We start from the raw sequence: 16,131 nt of genomic DNA on the forward strand, positions 1-16,131 counted from the left end.
GTGCTGCACTGTTGGAGGTGCCACCCTTTAAATATGACATTAAACTGAGACAACCTATGCCCATTCAAAAGATGCGATGCCACAGGTGAGCTGTGCATGTCCAAGACAACATTTATCTCTCAACCAACAACTCCAAATACAGATTATCTGGTCATTTCTCTCACTGCTGTTTAAGGGGCCTTGCTATACTTAAATTGGTGGTCATGTTTCACTCTACTACAACAGTGTCTATACTTCAAAGGACCCTCATTGACCATGTGACACAACTAAAAACACCTTTGTATTAATGACCAGTCTCTTGATGTAAGCAAACTGCTCTCATACCACTGTCCTCAACTAACAATGGCTGGACTTGCGGATAGCGAAGAGCATTGTCGGGCAATACAGCAGGATATAAATAGGCTGGAAAATTGGGCGGAGAGGTGGCAGATGGAGTTTAATCCGGATAAATGCGAAGTGATGCATTTTGGAAGAAATAATGTAGGGAGGAGTTATACAATAAATGGCAGAGTCATCAGGAGTATAGAAACACAGAGGGACCTAGGTGTGCAAGTCCACAAATCCTTGAAGGTGGCAACACAGGTGGAGAAGGTGGTGAAGAAGGCATATGGTATGCTTGCCTTTATAGGACGGGGTATAGAGTATAAAAGCTGGAGTCTGATGATGTAGCTGTATAGAACGCTGGTTAGGCCACATTTGGAGTACTGCGTCCAGTTCTGGTCGCCGCACTACCAGAAGGACGTGGAGGCGTTAGAGAGAGTGCAGAGAAGGTTTACCAGGATGTTGCCTGGTATGGAGGGACTTAGCTATGAGGAGAGATTGGGTAGACTGGGGTTGTTCTCCTTGGAAAGACGGAGAATGAGGGGAGATCTAATAGAGGTGTACAAGATTATGAAGGGTATAGATAGGGTGAACAGTGGGAAGCTTTTTCCCAGGTCGGAGGTGACGATCACGAGGGGTCATGGGCTCAAGCTGAGAGGGGCGAAGTATAACTCAGATATCAGAGGGACGTTTTTTACACAGAGGGTGGTGGGGGCCTGGAATGCGCTGCCAAGTAGGGTGGTGGAGGCAGGTACGCTGACATCATTTAAGACTTACCTGGATAGTCACATGAGCAGCCTGGGAATGGAGGGATACAAACGATTGGTCTAGTTGGACCAAGGAGCGGCACAGGCATGGAGGGCCGAAGGGCCTGTTTCCTGTGCTGTACTGTTCTTTGTAACCATGACTTTGACTTTCAGTCTAATGAGCAGAGCCAGGAAAGAATTGTAAGCAGTAGCCTAGAGCACAATATATATTGTAAAGATATGGCGGCACGGTGGCACAGTGGCTAGCACTGCTGCCTCACAGTGCCAGGGACCCAGGTTCAATTCCGGCCTTGGGTGACTAACTGTGTGGAGTTTGCACGTTCTCCCCGTGTCTGCATGGGTTTCCTCCGGGTGCTCCGGTTTCCTCCCACAATGCAAAGATGTGCAGGTTAGGTTGCTTGGTCATGGTAAATTGCCCCTTAGTGTCGGGAGATTAGCAAGGTAAATGTGTGGGGTTACGGGCATAAGGGCCTGGGTGGGATTGTTGTTAGTGCAGGCTCAATGCGCTAAATGGCCTCTTTCTGGACTGTAGGGATCCAATGGTTCTATGATACCAAGATATAAACTGTGTCATACCAATATGGACAAAATATTTTGTCAATGCAAACTGATCAAATTCTGCCCTTCCCAGTTTTATCTTAAGAAGCAGTCAGTTGTGCTTTAACTTCATATATGCAGCTGGATAATTGTATATTAAATATGTACGATTTATATACTGGGGCATCGCAGGGGCGTGGTACTATTCAGATAGCTCCTTCTGAGGGCCAAATTGCGACAGGGCCTTCTTTTGTGCTCTCAGATTCTATTCTAATCATGAACCGCCGTTATTGCAAAAAGGCAAAGGCAATTCAGGTCTTATAATCAGGCAGCTCCTCTAAATCCTCAATAAAGTGCAATACGGTCGGATATTCTGAAGCACGCCGTTCCTCTTGGTCCTCTGGTTTGCTAAGGCCAAGTTACTCAGCCCAGCTCCTGATGTAGCACAATGCAAGAGCCTTCAGCCAAGCCAAATTCATCACAATACTTTGTACAGACTACTGTTTTGATTGCCGATACAGTCCCTTAATCGGGCCTTTTGTGTCAATTCCTTACCACTGCACAGGCAATAAAAGTATTTTGCATTTGTACAGTGCCTTTCATGACCTTAGCGCATCCCAAAAACACTCTACAGACAATGATGTGCTTGTTTTGCAAGTTGTTGTAATGCAAGAATCAGATAATATACTTTAATGATGCTCTTAGAAGGATACATGCTGGCAAAACTCTCCTGCTCTTTTTTGATATAGAACCATGGGGTCTTTTATGTCTATCCAGGAGGCTAGGTGGGGCCTCGGTTTAATGTCTCCTCTAAAAGACGGAACCACTGACAGTGAAGCACTGCACAGTCAGCTGTGAATAAATCTAAAGTCAAATAAAGAGCGACTTCCGGACTCCTCCTTCACCCACTAGGAATTCTAATATACCCCTTAGTAACGCAGCTGACACTAATGCCATCTGCTTAGCTCAGTCCAATATTCGGCAGTATATTTACCAACTGAATGAATCAATTCTTCTTAAAAGACAGAACTCGGGGCCCAAAATACTTTAAGTCTCCAAAAAACAGTTGGGAGCTGTGCGACTTGACCCCGGCTGCTGTGCTGTGTTTAACTTTGCCAGCAGCAACAAGGCTACAGTGCTGATGGTGAGTGGCCGGCATTTAATTAAAATGTCCATCGCACAACCGCTGGCAGGAATTATTTCATTAACACTGAGGGACATTTTCCCACGGATGCAATGTTTTTAATATTCCTCGCTGCTTTAGACTAATTTTCAGGGATATTGAGAATCACCAACAGATGTGGGCACAGTGCCCAAGAGGGTGCAGGGACTGGCGAGAGATGCTGCAAACTTTCACACGCTCTGTACGATGCAGAAACATTAAAAATATATATTTGCTAAAATTCAGATGGTCCGGAGATGGAGAGGGAAATGGGGCAGCACGGTGGCACAGTGGCAAGCACTGCTGCCTTACAGCACCTGGGACCCGGATTTGATTCCCAGTTTGAGTCTAGGGGAATTTCACAGTAACTTCATTGCAGTGTTAACGTAAGCCTTACTTGTGACGAATAAATAAACTTTTAACTTTGTGTGGAGTTTGCACGTTCTCCCTGTGTCTGCATGGGTTTCCTCCGGGTGCTCCGGTTTCCTCCCACACTCCAAAGATGTGCAGGTTAGGTGGATTGACCCAAGCAGGCGCCATCGTGTGGGAATTTCACAGTAACTTCATTGCAATGTTATTGTAAGTCTACTTGTGACTAAAAAATTAACTTTAAAAAAAAGATAACTGTTCAGGTGATTGACTGGTCATCAGAACAATAATATATTTGAGATACAACAGTTTTCAACAGGTACAGAAATAGAAAAACATTGGGGATGATTTGTGGGGAGGAGGGAGGTAACAAACTGTGATAGGGTGAAAGAAATCAGGCAGATTCTAATCCACAAAATTGCAAGTTAATACTCATCAACGCATTTAACAGTAATCATCAAAACATTGATGGCATTCATATCCTGTTGTCATGGTGCAGGAACATTTGAAACTTAAGATACGGAGAAGGCCATTTGTCCCTTTCGTGCCTGCTCCCTCATTCAATAAAATCATGGCTGATCTTCTACCTTGACTCCATCTTCCTGCACGCTCCTTATAGCCATCAGTAGCCAAAACCTCTGTTGATCTCTTGAGTATATTCAACAGCCAAAGCATTCTTAGCTCTCTGAAATAGCGAGTTCCAAAAATTCACAGTTTTGACTGAGGAAATGCCTCCTCACCTCAGTCCTAAATGGCCACCCCTTTATTTTGAGACTGCGGCCCACTGTTCTCTTTCAGCCGTGCATGCATGTGGCCACTGTATCACATATTGAAATAAACAGGCTGCGCACAACTGGGGGCATCATTGCTGTGAACACTAGCTCTAGACTCTCCAGCTAGGGGGAACATCCTTCCAGCATCTACTTTTTCAAGACCCTCTGTTTTCTATCTTTCAATTAGATCATTTCTAGTTCTTCTAAATTCTACAGAATAAATTTTAAAATTTAGTTTATTTATTGGTGTCACAAGTAGGCTTACATTCATACTGCAATGAAGTTACTGTGAAAATCTCCTCGTCGCCACACTCTGGCAACTGTTTGGGTACACCGAGGGAGAATTTTAGCATGGCCAATGCACCTAACCAGCACGTCTTTCGGACTAAGAGAGGAAACCAGAGCAGCCAGAGGAAACCAATGCAGACAGGGGGAGAAGGTGCAGACTCCGCACAGACAGTGACCCAAGCCGGGAATCAAATCCAGGTCCATGGTGCTGTGAGGCAGTAGTGTTAACCACTGGGAATACATGGTCCATTCTTCACAATCTCTCCTCTTCCCAGGAATTAGTCTGATGGACCTTCATTACACTCCCTCTGAAACAAGTTCATCTTTCCTTAGGCAAGGAAACCAAAACTGTACACAGCACTCCAGGTCAAACCAGGGCCCTCTATAATTGCAGTGAGATTTATTTTGTTTTACATTCCAATCCCTTGGTAATAATGGCTAACATACCAATTGCTTTCATAATTGCTTGCTACACCTGCATGTTAACTTTGACTTGCGTACAAGATGCCCAAGTGTCCCTGAATAGAACCATAGGATCCCTACAGTGCAGAAGGAGGCCATTCGATCCATCAAGACGGCAGCACCGACTCTCAGAGAGCATCTTGCCTAATATTTCTCATTCTTTCACCACTTAAAAATATGCTGCTTTTCTATTTTTGCTATCGCAGTGAATAAGATGACATTTCTCCACATTATATTCTATCTGCCATATTCTCCTTCCAGGAGTGGCGGGACTGTCTTATGAAGAGAGATTGGGCAAACTGGGCCTGTATTCTCAAGAGTTTCAAAGAATGAGAGGTGATCTCGTTGAAACCTACAAAATACTTAGAGGAATAGACAAGGTAGACGCTGGTTGTGGAGTCCAGAGTCAGGGGGCATAATTCAAAATAAGGGGGATGCCACTTTGGACTGAGATGAGGAGAATGCTTTCTTCCCCCCCCCCCCCCCCCACACACACACACCTCATAAGAGGGTTGTGAATCTTTGGGATTCTCTACCCCAGGGTGGTGGTAGCTCAGTCATTGAGTATGTTTAAAGCAGAGGTTGATAGATTCCTGATTAACAATAACATAAAGGGTTATGGGGATAGTGGGTGCAAAAGACACTGAAGTGCCTGATCAGCCATGATCGCACTGAATGGTGGAGCAGGCTCGATGGGCTGAGTGGCCTCCTCCTATTCATATGTTCTTGCCCACTTACTCGATCTATATTTATATCCATTTGCAGCCTCTTTGATTTCCCTCCACAGATTACTTTGCTCATTAACTTCATCATCAGCAAAGGTGGACACAATTGTATTAGGCTCCCTCACCTAAGCCATTGACATTGACTGTAAATAGTGGAGGGTGAAGCACTGATCCTTGCAGTAATCCAATAGTTACCTAGCCAATTCTTTACGGTAGCACAGTGGTTAGCACTGCTGCTTCACAGCTCCAGGGTCCCGGGTTCGATTCCCAGCTCGGGTCACTGTCTGTGTGGAGTTTGCACATTCTCCTCGTGTCTGCGTGGGTTTCCTCCGGGTGCTCCGGTTTCCTCCCACAGTCCAAAGATGTGCGGGTTAGGTTGATTGGCCAGGTTAAAAATTGTCCCTTAGAGTCCTGGGATGCGTAGGTTAGAGGGATTAGCGGGTAAATATGTGGGGGTAGGGCCTGGGTGGGATTGTGGTCGGTGCAGACACGATGGGCCGAATGGCCTCCTTCCGCACTGTAGGGTTTCTATGATTTCTATGATTTAACATTGAGAATACCTCCATTACATAACCCTGCACCTAATAAATGCACAACGTAGGATCTCAGCTTTCACACACAGGTGGGTCTCAAACTGTTTGACAGGCAAACAGCACATGGTGGCTGCAGTGGGGGGTGCAGCTGGTGTCAGTCTACTGATCTTCCTTCAAAATTCATTTCACCTGGAAAGTAACTTTAAGTTTGTTTTCAGCCATCCTACCTGCGCTGGGAGGGTGTGTGACACTGCTGTTGGCGAGTACGGGCCTCCCAGGTCGTTCCGCAGGAGGTTGTCGCTGTGCATCTTGGTCTTGAGGCAGGTGATGTAGCGGTTACAGAAGTCTTTGCAAAGTTCATTGACCTTCTCCAACTCCAGCAGATGGATTCGCAGAACTTGAATGGCTTTAACCATCTGCAGGTAAGAGAGAGAGAGGGGGAGAGCAAAGGAGAGAAAGAAAAGGAGAGAGAGAGAGAGAGAAAGACGATCAATCTTGTCATCTTCAGCATGGTCAAGGTGGCTAGTTCACACACTGCACATTTCCATAGGCAACTCAAAAAGCAAGTTCCTTCACCACATTTGAAGGCCGTATTGTGGAAGAAACCCACATTTTGTCACTGCTTCACCAGCCTGCGGTCAACTCTGGGCAAGGTGACAACACCGCGATTTGTTTGTGTTCAGTAGCCAGTCCACACAACTTCATGCTCAGAACTTTACCTTGGGGGATGCAATTTATTTGTCACTCAATTTTCTTCAGAAAGGGGCACTTATTCAATAACAACAACTCGCATTTACACACTACCTTTAACATAGCAAAACGTCTCTAATGGTGGGAGTGATTAAAATTAGGGATTCACAAGGGACCAGAAGCAAAGCGGTGCGGAGATCTCAAAGGGCTGATGGGCCAGGAGAGGCAAGGGGAGAGGCCATGGAGGGGTTGGTAAAGAAGGATGAGTATTTTAAAATTCAAGGATTGCCAGATCAAGGGGAGGCAATGCAGATTAGCAAGCACAGCAGTGGTGAGTGAATGAGACTTGAAGCAACAGTTGCCTACTCAGATTACAAGTAGTCAAACATACGCTACCTTTTGTAATACAGAGTCACACAGGTCGGAAGGTCCCAGTTTTAATGACCAATTAGTTACTCTCAGAAAGCACATTAAAATTAGTTTCAACAAGGGGAAAAATCAGCCAGCTTTTGATCTTTGCCCAAAACCACTACTGGGAGAGATTCTGCATGTGTGTATATGTACATGCCTGCATGTGTGTATATGTACATGCCTGCATGTGTGTATATGTACATGCTTACATGTGTACATGCATGCATCTGATTCGAGTGTACACCTGTGCCCCATCAGTAAAATCTTCTCTCAGTTTTCACTAGCTAGACTGTTACCAGTAAGAATAATCTTAAATGAGCTCCACTGTGCAAGGCAGTGAACTGTTATTTATGTCCAGGGCACATCATATAAAAACGAACATGCATTATAGAAGAAAACATCATTTATATGGTGTTAATCAGTCATCTTTTTGGTTTCTGCTGTATCATTGTGATGGTGCCAATTTAGCCTCCATTTGCTACTCTTTGCTCCTGAGCGCTAACTACATGGTTCATATATTCCTCCAATGTTGAAAAGACTTGTTTCTTGATCACAGGTTGCTGTGAACTGTCGGTGGTGTGGACCTTTTCTCTGAATGCTTCTAGTCAACGCTTCTGATGCTGATTTGTGTCCTTGACTATAACAGCAGCTATTGAGCTAACAATGTGGGCTGCAGCTGACTGGGTAGCTGTCGCAGTTACTTTCTTGAAAAGGCACCAGTGGGTTGACAAAACAGCCTGAGGGCTTTCACGATCATTTTTTGCTGCTACCAACCCATAAATGATAATTATTGATTCTCGGCTTCTCAGGATGAGATTCAGAACTATAACCATTACAAATTACACTGGTATCCTGCACTCTGAGCCCTGACCTTTCATCAAGGTTTCTTAATGACAGAAGAGATGCATTTAAGACATTAGACTAGTTTATCCATTAAGAGAGTCTTGCACATCGATAGTAACTTTCACAACCTCAGGATCTCTCAAGAAAAATCTACGACCAAGGGGACAGATTTTTGATACGTGCTCACTGTCTTAATATAGGGAAACCCAGCGGCCAATATACATGGCAAGTTCTAGAAGCAATAATGTGAGAATGGCCAGATAACCTGTTTTAGTGGCGTTGGCCAGGAAATAAGTACAGGTAGTGTGTCTCCAAACCGGCAATCGCAGGACTGAGACTGTGCTGGTTTTCGGAACAATCCCTATAGTGCAGAAGGAGGCCATTTGGCCCATTGAGTCTGCACCGACCACAATTACACCCAAGCCCTATTCCCGCAACCTGATGTATTTACGCTAGCTAATCCCGCAGACACTAATAGGCAATTTAGCATGGTTAATCCACATAACCCGCACATCTTTGGACTGTGGGAGGAAAACGGAGCACCCGGAGGAAACCCACGCAAACAAGGAGAGAATGTGCAGACTCCACACAGACAGTGACCCAAGCCAGGAATCAAACCCCTGTCCCTGGTGCTGTGAAGCAGCAGTGCTAACCACTGTGCCACTCTGCCACCTCACGGTAGCACAGTGGTTAGCACTATTGGATTACTGCAAGGATCAGCGCTTCAACCTCCACTATTTACAATCAATGTCCCTGTACTTTAATTGGATACAGATTGACAGCCATCAAGTCTAAGGCAGCCACATTGAAGCTGGATATAGTGCATTGGTAAAGCCACAACTAAAAACTATGTTCACTTCAGGGCACTGGGGCACCAAAGATGCAAGGTGTGCAGAGAAGTGCAACTCCCCGAATCTTTCGGAGTTGGGTCAGGTGGGATCAAGGGTCAGGTGGGATCAAGGGTCACTCTGACCACTCAGATTGAGGAAATGACAGGTGCTCAAGGCAGATAATTCTTCGACATGCCACCACACTGATGCAGCAACTCCCCTAACAAGCCGGGCAATTTCCTCACTCATTTAATAGCACTCAAAATTATTGCGTGGCCCACTTAAAAACAGTGTCTGATTTTTGGCCAATGCTGGTTTTTGGATAGCTGAATTTGTGGTACTTTTATACCAGTATTGGCCAGGACAACAAGTAGAACTCCTCTTCACCTGCAAAACAGTGCCGTGGGACCATAAAACAGGAGCAGAAGTAGGCCATTTGGCCCATCAAGTCTTCTGAAACATTCAACGAGATCATGACTGATCTGGTGTGATCATCTTCAACTCCATTTCCCGCCTTATCCCCATATCCCTGGATTCCCTTACTGATTAAAAATCTGTCTATCTCAGCCTTGAACATATTAACTAGCCTCCACAGCCCCTGCAGTAAAAGAATTGCACAGATTCACTCCCCTTGGAGAAGAAACACCTCCTAATCTCGGTTTTAAATGGGCAACCCCTCATTCTGAGATTATGCCCTCTGGTCCTCGGCTTTCTCACGAGGAGAAACAACCTTTCAGCATCTACTCTGTCAAGCCCTCTAAGAATCCTATATGTCTTAATTAGGTCACCTCTCATTCTTCCAAACTCCAATGAGCGCAGGCCCAACCTACTCAACCTCTCTTCATAAGAAAATCCCTCCATACCCAGGATGAACCTAGTGAACCTTCTCTAGACTGCCACCAATGCTAGTATATCTTTCTTTAGATAAGGGGACCAAAACTTTTCACTGTATCCAGGTGTCTTCTAACTGGCACCTTATATAGTTTCAGCAAGTCCTTCCCTGCCTCCCTGCTTTGTTCCTGAGAGTGGAAGGCAATGGCAAAACATCACTGACAAAAAAAACTGTCGAGAAAACAGCTCAGGATGCAGCAGCAGCGGACAGTGTGTCAAGGACCTGCCTTCAAGCAGAGCACACAAGTGAATTACACCTCCAACCATGCAGCACTGAAGTGTCAGCCTGGATTTTGTGCTCTGGAGTGAGAATTGAACACAAGAACATAAGAACTAGGAGCAGGAGCAGGCCATCTGGCCCCTCGAGCCTGCTCCGCCATTCAATAAGATCATGGCTGATCTTTTAGTGGACTCAGCTCCACTTACCCGCCCACTCACCATAACCCTTAATTCCTTTACTGTTCAAAAATTTATCTATCTTGGTCTTAAAATCATTCAATGAGGCAACCTCAACTGCTTCAGTGGGCAGGGAATTCCACAGATTCACAACCCTTTGTGTGAAGAAGTTCCTCCTCAACTCAGTTCTAAATCTGCTCCCCCTTATTTTGAGCCTATGCCCCCGAGTTCTAGTTTCACCTGCCAGTGGAAACAACCTCCCTACTTCTACCTTATTTATTCCCATCATAATCTTATATGTTTCTGTAAGATTTCCCCTGATTCTTCTGAATTCCAACGAGTATAGTCCCAGTCCACTCAGTCTCTCCTTATAAAAATGGGAGGCAGTGGCCTAGTGGTATTATCCAGGAACTCAGCTAATGTTCTGGGGACCCGGGTTTGAATCCTGCCACGGCAGATGGTGGAATTTGAATTCAATTTTTAAAAAAAATCTGGAATTAAGAATCTACTGATGACCATGAAACCATTGTCGAGTGTCGGAAAACCCACCTGGTTCACCAATGTCCTTTAGGGAAGGAAAGTTTAAAGTTTATTAGGGCAGCAAGGTGGCACAGTGGTTAGCACTGCTGCCTCACAGCACCAGGGACCTGGGTTCGATTCCCGGCTTGGGTCACTGTCTGTATGGAGTTTGCACATTCTCCCCGTGTCTGCGCGGGTTTCCTCCGGCTGCTCCGGTTTCCTCCCACAGTCCAAAGATGTGCGGGTTAGGTTGATTGGCCATAGTAAATTGACCCTAGTGACAGGGGGATTAGCAGGGTAAATATGTGGGATGACGGGAATAGGGTTTGGGTGGGATTGTGGTCGGTGCAGACTCAATGGGCCGAATGGCCTCCTTCTGCACTGTAGGGATTCTATAAGCCAGAATCAAAGAACCCACGACCTTAGGAGCAAGAATGTTACCCAGTAAGCCACACCCAACATCTTTACTCTTGTTTAGCATGCAAAGGCAGTGGTGCTACAGGGCATTGATATAAACGAGCAAGCCATTTTTTTAACTAGGTGTGCCGTGTTATTTTAATGAGTTAACTGTGCAGAGAATCTCCGTTTGTGGATAATACTCGACTTGGGTTCCAGATATGAATACCTGTGCATTCCTAGTAATAAAACCCCAGTAGCTGATCCCCACCAAACAAGCGAGGAGCAAGGAGCTTTGGATCAAATTTCCACTATAGTAAAGCAGGGATTAAATACAGCTCCAAAGCTACAACCCAAGAGAGAGGAGCTTGTTGTTTAAGTCACAGTACAAGGGCATGGGGAGGGGGCAGTTAATAAATATGCCAATTACTGCAGCTCATTTGTGCAGAGATTCTCATTTACTGTCCTGCTGCAGTATATCTATCCTGATAAAGACCTACAGTCGGATGTAAAAATTGAACGGGTCATAAAAAATACAGATGCAAAATTAATTGACTTCACAGTGCTTTCTGGCTGATTTGGTGGATAATGATGAATTCTGACCTTTTCTAATTACTCTGCAAATGTACAGGCCCGTGGAAAGCTCAGCAATTATGAAATATGACAGACTGTCCAAACCATCGCAAATGTTACGGGCTACCTATTGCCTTTTAGGGCACAGCAATCCCACCCTCCCCGGCACAGTCAGCTTCTCCAGCCTTGTTTTCATTCCACCTGCCGGTTTTGATCCCACGTAAAGTAATGCCTGAATACTGCTGCCAAAACCCTCAACGTAGCACAGTAGGAGCACTTGCAGGTAAGGACATATCCAACACTGCTTGTGGGCCGAGAGGAACAGGGGTGTTTCCTTTGAATACCCTTGTTTATGTGCAGTGATCACCCTTCTGCCCTGATATCCGACCTTCAGCACTCGCCATGGTCACTGACCTCTCAGTGATCAGATCTTCATCCCCCATGATTGGCTGACCTCTGCCTGATCCAAACTTCAGCGTCGTCATTCCTATTGCCCTGCCCACTTGCCCCAGCCACAATTTGGACGCCAATTCTTCCCGCAATCTGATCATCAGCCAATCCCGTGGTGCGAGGCGAATGCAAGATTTCCTCCCCAAGCAACCTTCCCCTCTCCCTTCCCGACAATCTCCTCCCAGGTTGTAGCCCTCTGCCGCAGGTCTTCCCACCCGATAGCTGGTTCAGCCTTTCAATCTTACCCAGCTGCCGGACATGTAATAGAGAAAGAAAGTTCCAATGCAGCCCTGCCATTAAATTCAGCAAATTCCCTGATTTTTCCACTGGCTAAAGGTCACTCCCATGCTCCCATTGGGGGCAAAGTGACCGAATACAACAGCTTCCCAGAGCCTGAAAAATATAAAACAACTTTTGTGAAGCAGCAAGAATGGATAAGGCATTCTGGTCCTCCAAATTTCAGTGTTGAAATGAATGAGCCCAACCAATTGGAGAAAGACAATCCTCTGAGCTAAGTGTCAGTGCTTTAATTTGGGAGTAAGCTTTTTACACTGTAGAATCATAGAATCCCTACAGTGCAGAAGAGGCCATTCGGCCCATCAAGTCTACACTGACTCTCTGACAGAGCATCTTACCCATGCCTTCTCCACCCCCCCCCCCCACCCCCCCAAATTCCCGTAACCCCACACATTTCTCATGGCTAATCCACCTAACCTACACACCCTGGGACACTAAGGGGCAATTTAGCATGGTCAATCCCCCTAACCTGCACATCTTGGGACACCAAGGGGCAATTGAGCATGGCCAATCAACCTAACACGCACATCTTTGGACTATGGGAGGAAACTGTAGCACCTGGAGGAAACCCATGCAGGCACGGGGAGACGGTGCAAACTCCATATGGACAGTCACCCCAAGGCCGGAATTGAACCTGGGTCCCTGGCGCTGTGAGGCAGCAGTGCTAACCACTGTGATCTGGGTCCTTGTATTTGGAGTTAATTGGCAAAATGAAGTAATTTCTTTTACAGTCTAGGCAATTGCACTGACTGATTGGACTCTCTCACTAAACCATTCATACAACATAACCACACAACTAGTTAGATATCCTCCCTCCTCTCCTTCTCGCACCCCCACACTCCCCACTTTCCCCTCCCTCACGTACACACACATTGCACTGACAATGCCCAAAGCAACATTTTTTCCTGTTGCCATGCTTCCTTTTGAAAGCAGCTAACAGATAATTAAATGTTACATCAGCCCTTCGGGCCTCATTAATATTCATAAAGCAGATAGTAATGGTGCTGAGGAGACAGATCAGCCAATGAATTGCAGAACCACCCAGTTCGGAAATCTCCAATTTAAAGAGAGCTTAAATCGTGCACTTGTGGTCACAACCTAAAAGTGTATTCCAATAAAAAACTGCCAATCAACCTCTCTGTTTACAGTTTGTGTAATAATCCACTGTTAACACCCCAGGATCATAGCTAATATCACTGCCTGGAGTAAGCAATCATTAGTGTCACTGTTGGTATGCTCAAATCCATGGCCTACAAGTCTCAGTTTTGAGCCCTAGGTGCTCAGTACTCAGAGCTCATCAGCTCGGATTTGCACTCTGTCCCGGCAGCCACCAGGCTGAAAGAAGAATATTTAAACACAGGAGAAGTGAAGTGGCCACACTCCAGCCACTTGCCCTCAGCACTGACCTATCACACAACGCAATGTTTGGTGCCTCTGCTGTGTAGACAACACACAAAAATAAGTGAGCAAATTGATTGTGTGAATTAAGTAACTTTGACCATTCACTCACTCACAAATCTGTTGATGCTTCATCTACACGGGTCAGGTCATTTTAATTTAAATCTTTGCAAGTTAATCCCAATCTTCAGAAGGTGTCTAGAGCTACTCAACAAAACAGGAACTCACTTCCTAGTTCCTGTTACTCTCTTTGTAAAGGATGATTGTGGCACAGTTAGCACTGCTGCCTCACAGCACCAGGGGCCCGGGTTCAAATCTGGCCTTCGGTGACTCAAATTAGTGTGGAGTTTGCACGTTCTCACCGTGTCTGCGTGGGTTTACTCCGGGTGCTCCGGTTTCCTCTCACAGTCCAAAGATGTGCAGGTTAGGTGGATTGGCCATGTTAAATTGCCCCTTAGTGTCAGGGGGATGAGCAGGGTAAATACGTGGGGTTATGGTGATAGGACCTGGATTATTGTCGGTGCAAGCTCTTTGGGTTGAATGACCTCCTTCTGCACTGTAGGGATTCTATTCTATTCTTTCCCCACTCTCATCACTGAAACCAGATTAGAAACTGCATTGTCCACAAGGATGCTCCAACTCGTTGGGTCAGTTAGTGAGGGGAAATCAAGAAATCAGACAAAAACGAAGGTTGGTTTTCCCATCACTAATGCTAATCTCTGTGGTAAAGCACATTAGGATGGATACTCACTAGGTGGGAATAGGTTCAGGCACATACTGACCCTCTGGATTGAGTAGCCAGCTGCCACTACTCTCTGTCTAAAGTTGCCATGAAAAAAATGGTTACCAGGGCAAAATAATAGAGACTGCGATTAAGGTGTCGGCAACTTCAACAGGGAAAGGTTAAGCGAGGGCGGGAGAAAGACAGACTGACCTTGCAGACCAATGCTAACCGTGGTAACAAAATAATTGAAAAGAGTGAGTAATTGCATAGGTCTGACCCCAAAAACCAACCCGGTAGATTAGAGAGATGAGAGTCTGCACACAGTCTGACTCTCGAGCACATCAAGTTACAACAGCTAGAAAAAAAAGGAACTCTTATTCTCTATATAGCACACATAATCAGTCAACCTATCAGTAGATGCTTTACAACAATGGCAACTTAGTTCCCCCCCTGCCAATGTTGTTCAATAAGAGAAGTTGAAGAGAAGGCTTTCATTGAAAGGCCTTAAACATATTTCTAACGGAGAAACTAGTTACACTGATTAATTTTAATGATTAAAGTGAACCACATAAACAGTCTCTTACACTTATACTTATCTACTCATTGATATGGAATATACTGTTTTGTATTTTTGGCCATCAATAGCTACCAAAGAGTAACACACCAAGCTGTCTATCTCCGGATCATCGCTGAAGAAGGGTTTGTGCTCTTGCTCCTGCTGGTGAACAAAGTTCTCAATGTCCACATCGAAGCTCGCCGAGGTAATGCACTCTGATCCCTGCGTTGCCTGCTCACATTTCTCAAACAGAAGAGCGAGGAGTGGAAAGAGCGGATGTCTGGAGGAGGAAAAGAACAGAATTGGAATGGTCAACTTTTGACTTATTGAATCAACTGAACAAGAAATTGAGAAACAAAAGGTATTCATAAAACTCACGCGAAGATATTCGGGGATTGAAATCAACTTCAGTGACAGCACAAGCTAAAATAATGAACACCAATTGGCCAGAATTCTCTGGCTGGTCATGCCAGTGGGATTCTCCCGTCCCGCTGCGGTGAACAGAGATTTCAAATTCTCCATCCTCTCTGGCAGTGGCGGCGGGCGTGAGTGGCCAGAGAAATCCTATGCCATTCAGCCCTTTGAACTGCTCAGCCATTCAATAAGATCATGGCTGATCTGACTATAACCTCCTGACTAACCCCAATAATCTTTCACCCCCATAGAATCTATCTACCTCTGCCTTGAAAACATTCAAAGACTCTGCTCCCACTGCTTCTTGAGGAAGCGAGTTCCAAAGGCTCATTATACCCTCAGAGAAAGCAATTCACCTCACCTCTGTCTTACATGGGCAACCCTTAGTTCTAGATTCTTCTACAAGAGGAAACATCTTCTCCATATCCACCCATCAAAACCCCTCAGGATCATATACATTCCAATCAAGTCATCACAATATGACCAATCTTTACTTCAGTTTGTTGGTTTCAATCCAATTCCAAGAAGAAACAAGACCGCAACATCAACTGGCATTTCCAACAATAACTTAGGCCATCTTGCTCTCTTTATATATTTCCAGGACTATGACGACAAAACAGGTGGAGCGGGACTAATCGGATAGCTCCTTCAAAGGGCTAACACAGGCATGATGGAACAAATGATCTCTTGAAGGCCCTGTGAGATTTTCAATGAAGGAGTAAAGGGAGTGGCTGGACTCCATTGACTGACGATCACTTGGACAAGGTGGGGATTGTCAAATCTTGAAACTGGTTTCACGGAGTACT

General features: G+C 45.4%; 1 protein-coding gene across 1 annotated transcript in view; it reads right to left on the reverse strand.

Moving 5' to 3' along the window:
* Nucleotides 1-16,131, reverse strand: part of pknox2 (pbx/knotted 1 homeobox 2) — a 425,919-nt gene that overhangs the window by 76,357 nt on the left and 333,431 nt on the right. Inside the window, exons 7-8 of the mRNA XM_078198931.1 lie at nucleotides 15,020-15,191; nucleotides 6,165-6,353 (exon numbers count right to left, since the gene is read on the reverse strand). Coding sequence (XP_078055057.1) covers nucleotides 6,165-6,353; nucleotides 15,020-15,191 — 361 coding nt within the window. The remainder of the gene's footprint in view (nucleotides 1-6,164; nucleotides 6,354-15,019; nucleotides 15,192-16,131) is intronic.

Source organism: Mustelus asterias, chromosome 27 (assembly GCF_964213995.1).
Source record: "Mustelus asterias chromosome 27, sMusAst1.hap1.1, whole genome shotgun sequence".
NCBI classification, from domain to species: Eukaryota; Metazoa; Chordata; class Chondrichthyes; order Carcharhiniformes; family Triakidae; genus Mustelus; species Mustelus asterias.